At 33.6% G+C, this 6,239-nt stretch overlaps 2 protein-coding genes across 2 annotated transcripts; both read right to left on the bottom strand.

Annotated features, from left to right (window-relative positions):
* Window positions 1-905: 905 nt before the first annotated feature.
* On the bottom strand, window positions 906-2,006 carry LOC149193496 (putative UPF0481 protein At3g02645). The gene is made up of 2 exons (XM_089407334.1): window positions 1,905-2,006; window positions 906-1,805 (listed from the first exon to the last, which is right to left on the bottom strand). Exons 1-2 carry the CDS (start codon window positions 2,004-2,006, stop codon window positions 906-908), a joined length of 1,002 nt encoding a protein of 333 aa, XP_089263460.1.
* Window positions 2,007-2,081: 75 nt separating this feature from the next.
* On the bottom strand, window positions 2,082-2,660 carry LOC149193495 (putative UPF0481 protein At3g02645). The gene has a single exon (XM_089407332.1). It carries the CDS (start codon window positions 2,658-2,660, stop codon window positions 2,082-2,084), a length of 579 nt encoding a protein of 192 aa, XP_089263458.1.
* Between the last annotated feature and the right edge of the window lie 3,579 nt (window positions 2,661-6,239).

Genomic DNA, 6,239 nt, shown 5'->3' with positions numbered 1-6,239 from the left:
TTATGTCTAGAAAACCATAGCCTTTATTTTATCTAATATTTTCATATAATTCTTTTTAATTAATCAATTTTATTAAAATATTAAAAAAATATAATTATTTTTTAAATAAATCTCAATTTTTATTATACAATTATTAAAAAAATCTAAAATATTATTTACAGATTATATGTGTCATTCACCTGTTAATTTATTAATAATTAAATTAAAATATCTATTAAAAAATAAACATGCCATTTTTAAAAATTATAAACAATTTTTACTTTTATGTACATAATAATATATATATTTTTATAAATAAATAACTTACAAAAGTAAAAATTATAATGATTCATTTTGTTATTGGATTCATAATTTTATTTTAATTATGTAATCTCTAAAGAAGTATATAGTTTGACTTAAATATTTGAAGCTGTAAATCTTTTATATATGTTTACATTGATAAGCGTAGTGTATTTGGGAATAGGGATTTGAATTTTTTTTTTTTAAATAAACTATATAAGTGGTGAATATTTATTTATTTATTTAAAAAAAAAATATCCAGATAAAAAGCCATTTTTTTAAAACCGTTTTCCTATTTCAAAAAGTTTATACTGTATGAGCCTAAAATATTGTAATGGCTGTAAATATTTTTTAATCATTTAATTTATATAAACGTAATACTGGATATTTTATATATTAATGTACTATTAAATATAAAAATAAAATATAAAAAAACTATAAAACCACACTTCAGGGATTGCAAATTAAAAAACTTATTTAATTACGCATTTTTACATTTACTCTAAACTAAACGAATTACAGATGGGATGTTTCTCACACGCTGCATAATAAAAACACCTGCGCTTCTCAGGATTGCAGCGATGCCCAAATCAATCCACAATCACACGAACAGATCAACAGAAATATTAGAAACGGCACTCTTCCATTTCGCTGCCGCGGGGTTTTATTCTCAACAGCGGGCAAGATTCTGGTGCGTACCTCTGTTGCTTTACCCAGCTTTTGCAGTTATAGACAGAGCAGTACGCTTGCAAACAAGTAGTGATCAAAACTATCGCTGCAGCTGCCAGAGAGAGGAATTTCCACGAGCTGAAAATATGATTATTCACAAACTCTACCGCCACAACCTTCCATTTTGTACTATAATATGCATTTAAATCTTTGATTACTTTGTCGAAATATCCAGCATCTTTTGGACGAACGCACTTACCCATGCTGTTCCATAGGCTGGCAACTTCTCCGTCACTTTGGAGGTGGTTACAAATAATCCCGCTCGCTCTCAGCAATTTCACATCTTTTACTCCGTCGATCATACCATTCATGAAATCAGTATATCGCCGCAAAACAAGCGCACCAGGCGCAGCAGAAGCTTCGAATGCCACCAGATTTCTCAGGATTACCTCTGTGTTACTGTCTAACTTTACTCTGGGGAGGTAAAGCGTGGCCGTTTTCGCGTCAAATTGTATTGTGCCGAGATCGCCATCAGTAGGAGAGAATTTGACTCCCGCAAAATGTAAATCAGCCACAGAAGAAATATTCAGTTCTTGTGGAGAGAGCTGTATGATCTTAACGGACGATTCTTGGACGGTTGTGACTCCATCTTTTTCGAGCCTTTTAAACGTACTCAGAATAAGAAGAAAGGGCATCTTCATCACAAATTGTGAAGGCTTCGAGTTCAGCGCTCGCCGAAGTAACATCGTGAGAAATCGAGCGACGCCAACGTTCATAGAAGAGAGAGTTTGCCAGAGCATACCGAAGGATTCTTTAACGGTTGAACTGACAGCTGGATCAGGCGAATCATCTTTTTCCTAAATTAGAGTTGGAGTCACGGCTGACATGTCCGCTGGATAAGGAGCATCCTTTCCTTCATCAACTCGAATTGGACTTTGATTGTCTGTACAACGCACAATACAGTAGTACAGCACCTCCAACATGTGCGGCCTTTCGTTGATGCGGAGATTTCCACTCTCTGGCAACTTGAAACTGAAAGGCGATAGTTCTTGGACCATTAGACACAACAGCCTAGAGAGCCTCTCCTTTGCGTTGGCTTCACAACCCAACTCTAACTCCAAAAGCTTTTACATTTAGAAAAGCGGCATCTGATTTTCGAGCATCATCAAATCTCTGAGAATAGAGTTGTAGAAGGCACCGGTGCCAGTCAGATCTAAGACACGGTCCAGCGATTTTACTTCCAAGTGGAAGCTTTGGTCGGCGTGTCTGACATAAAACTGCAAACACTGAAAAAGGAAGACGGCATCCAGAGCCATGATCCACGCCAAGGTCTCTTCCTTATAGTCGATGAACTTGTGGTAGCAGCTCCGAACATGCCAATCATATTTTTTAAATTCCTCCACAATGACCGACTGAAACTTTGCTAGACCCTTCATTTCTTTCTGAAGTCTGCAAGCAGTTGCCAATTTGTCGTGGTCCATATCATGGAGCTCAGATCTCCAGTGGTGAGAGGGACCGATGGAAACCATTTGAGGAATGTAGGCTTCTGGCTTGTCTGCCATTAACTCTTTTGACACATTAAACACCGAGACACAGAACCCCTTCACATTCTCCTCCTCTTCTTCTTGTAGAGCGTCGATAGATTCCTTAATTTGAATAACCCAACTATCCTCATCGATCTTCATTTGAGCAGCATCATTGTTGGATTCCATTTTTTCGGTTCGGAGAAAAGGAGCCACAGATAAAATAGTGGAGCAAAATTTCGAAATGCATCTGCCAAAGTTGAGAGACTTTGCAGCCTTATATCGAATTCAGTGGGCTGAGGTCGTGGGTCCTAAGCCATTCCTATCCACAGGTTTGTGAATTTCGTACACTGCAATCCGTTGTTTCATTCAAACAAATAAACGCCAGCGTTGTGTTACTTCACATTTGTTTCTCCCGCTTACCATTCTGGTAAAGAATTCACTTAAAATAAGAAAATCAACGGTAAAAATGGAATTATATATATATATATATGGAATCTGCTAAAGTTTTGTTAGGATTTTCTGAAGGTTGGATTCACTTACTAAAAAAAATAACTTATTTTAAATAATAAAACTGAAACCAACTGTCACCCTAAATTATTTTTCCAAATTCCACCCAAAATCACCGAAAGTTAATAATTAGGCAAACGCTTTATGTACTAAATTTCCCGTCTCATGGAAACGTAGTAGATTTGAGTGTTTTCCGTCTCATGAACACGTAGTAAATTTGAGTGTTTTTGCACGTTCACTCGTCTCATTTTGAGTGTTGGAGACCACGACTCTACCTACATTATTCAAAGGCATATTGTGCGTTAGTGTGTCGTCTACGACAATATGTGCGCGCCGAAACAATCACAATCGTTTGACTATCAAATTTGTTTGGCTTATTTGCGTACCTAATTATCGTGTGGTTGGCTTCGTTAGCGCATTATGTTGGCTCGACATTAGCAATTAGAAATTGTGCACCGCCCCTGACGACCCACGTGATTAGTGTATTTTATCAAACATTATAAATATGAGATTGACTTCTGGATTTTAAATAATTAATTTAATCAATTATCTCAATTAATTAAATTAAACCGTTACATAATTAGATGAGTTTAATTAAATCATTACCTAATTATTATTAATATGAAATTTGATTCTTAAGTCTAGTTAAGGTATATATATTTTTTTTGTTTTTGACTTTTAATCTATGATCTTTTAAGAGAAAAGGAATACTCTTAACCATTAAGCCTACTCAAATTGTATTATTATCCAATGAAAGACATACTCTCAACCATTTAGCCCACTCAAACTGTATCATTATCCAATTAGGTAATTATACATATAGAAGACTTTAAATAAAATCTTTTTCTAATAAAACAAATGTTATTTTTTCCCTTGAATTTAAATTCTAAACCAATACTACTTGACTTATCAAAAAAATACTCTACGAGAGAAGATATTGATAAATAATTTTGAAAACTATTAAGGTATTTAAAATTATAATTTTAAAACAATTATGATTTACAAACTTTAATTAAAAACACAAATTTTTAAATAATAATATTATAACATTATAATATAATAAATAAAATTATATTCAAAAATATTTAACAAATTATTGTATATTGAAAAAAAATATTTATATTCAATTAAATAAAATAATATTAATTTATATTTAAATATCTATATGTGATGTACTAATAGTTAAGAACATGTGTTTCTTAGTAAGAGGTCACATGTTCAAAACTAGAGGGGTTAGAGTATGTATGCATTAGTAGACTTAGAAGTGAGTCAAATCACTTGTGATATGCCCCATACATCTGTAAATATTTATTTTACTGCATTTTTGACAAATGGAATATTGGTTAACTTTGATATGAATAATAATTCTATTTTAATTTATAAAAGTGAATTACTGAAATCTTGGCAATAATTAAGGATTTTAATTTAAAAGAGAATAAGTCATCAAGGGATGATAGTTTATTCTAAAACAGGTAGGCTGGGTAGTTACCCAAGCCCTAACTACTTACGGAAGGAAGATTTATTCCAGGAATCAAGAGGTTGGGGGCAACTGAGAGACCTATGGAGAAAAAGAAAAGAATTGAGCAATGAACATGGCAACTATGTTGTAGGGACAAGCAGTGCTATCTGGGCTATGTCTGGTTAAGACCAGATAGCCGCTATACTAAAGAACTAAAAATATTAAATAGAATACACTGGAAAAGGGTAGCTCGGGGGAAGACTTCACGCGTCTGGTTAAGACCAGATAGCCGCTATACTAAAGAACTAAAAATATTAAATAGAATACACTGGAAAAGGGTAGCTCGGGGAAGACTTCACGCGTCTGGTTAAGACCAGATAGCCGCTATACTAAAGAACTAAAAATATTAAATAGAATACACTGGAAAAGGGTAGCTCGGGGGAAGACTTCACACGGGCAGCAGAGGTCTCAAGGTTGGGAGGAAAATAATTAGAGAAATTCTAATCCAGTTTATCTGAAAGGATGAATACAGATAAGTAAATCTGAATATTTTCAAGTTTAACAGGTACCGCATACTTGTATGACCTCTGAATAATAACTAGTTCATTAAGTTCATTAAGAATTATTAAGAAAAGAACCAGAACAAGTTGGAACTTACTTTTCGTTTAAGAACAAAAAGATAATGGTCTATATGTATAATTTATGTTTCTCCATGATATAGTAAACAACTATAGCAAAGAGTCATTGTATTTAGGAAAACAAAGAAGAAAACAAGGAGATCACAATCTCCAAGAAACAACAATTGAATTGTTAAACAAACGTGATTATAACCACCATAGATAACTAGAAGAGTTTATAGCCAATAATAATTGCATACTGATACAGGAATTCAAGAGAAGCCTTGCAATATCAAAAACATGCATCACAACTATATAGAAACCTAGAATTTTGTAGGGTTTAAATGTATCTACGAAATTAATATAAGAAGGACCGCAAACAAATAAATCATATTGAGCATAACAATAATGATCAATTTAGAGTAAAACAAACTGAGTAATTGTTTGCGCATGACTAGACTTAGGAATACCCATTCTCAAGTCGACTGAGGGTTTCAGGAAAACCCTAAACCCTAATTGCCGAATGGGAAGAAACTGTATATGAAAAGAAACTTAACATACAACTGTAAATATATATATATATATATATATATATATATATATATATATATATATATATATATATATATATATATATATATATTTCACATGGCAACGTAGCATTAACAATTCCAATTGTTGGCAAAACAGAGACTCTTTATACAAATGTATCCAGGTCTTAGGTCGCAAACAAACAAATGATTCCAAAGAACCTATCTGAAAAAACACATTCTACAGTTATGGGTGTCAAATACCTAGAAAGGGAAAACACAGTTAAGCCATTACTCAAACTAAGAATTACATCATTAAATCTCAACTTCAAGCTGATCAAAGCTTAGCACCGAACATAACAACAGAGCCTGTAAGCACTGAGGGAATAGCCTTAGAGTCATTCCAGTGAAAACCACACACCCAGTAGAATGTCGCAGGCATCTCTTTCATGACAGTGGTAAAAAGGAACCAGAGAGTTCAGCACCAGAGCCAACGCAGCCTGAAATAAAACAAGTATAAATTAATCTGTACTTTTGACGTAAACGAGCAATAAAGGAGTAACAAAGGATAACCATGAAGGAATTATACCTATTTGAATAACAAAATCATGTAGGAAAACTCACCCTCTATCGCAAGAGGCGAACCGGAGGA

This window comes from Pinus tabuliformis, chromosome 2_2 (genome assembly GCF_031772625.1).
Source record: "Pinus tabuliformis cultivar Carrire ecotype Pingquan chromosome 2_2, CPIR1, whole genome shotgun sequence".
Taxonomy (NCBI): Eukaryota; Viridiplantae; Streptophyta; class Pinopsida; order Pinales; family Pinaceae; genus Pinus; species Pinus tabuliformis.
The sequence above is the reverse complement of the archived record's forward strand: the minus strand, read 5'-3'. Positions and strand labels throughout refer to the sequence as shown.

What these genes read in the sequence shown, in the direction of transcription:
- LOC149193496 (XM_089407334.1), bottom strand. Translation starts at nt 2,006, where the DNA reads ATGGTCCAAGAACTATCGCCTTTCAGTTTCAAGTTGCCAGAGAGTGGA. An exon ending in AGGTGCTGTACTACTGTATT is followed by an intron (nt 1,806 to 1,904) that starts GTGCGTTGTACA and finishes ACTCTAATTTAG; the next exon opens with GAAAAAGATGATTCGCCTGA.
- LOC149193495 (XM_089407332.1), bottom strand. Translation starts at nt 2,660, where the DNA reads ATGGAATCCAACAATGATGCTGCTCAAATGAAGATCGATGAGGATAGT.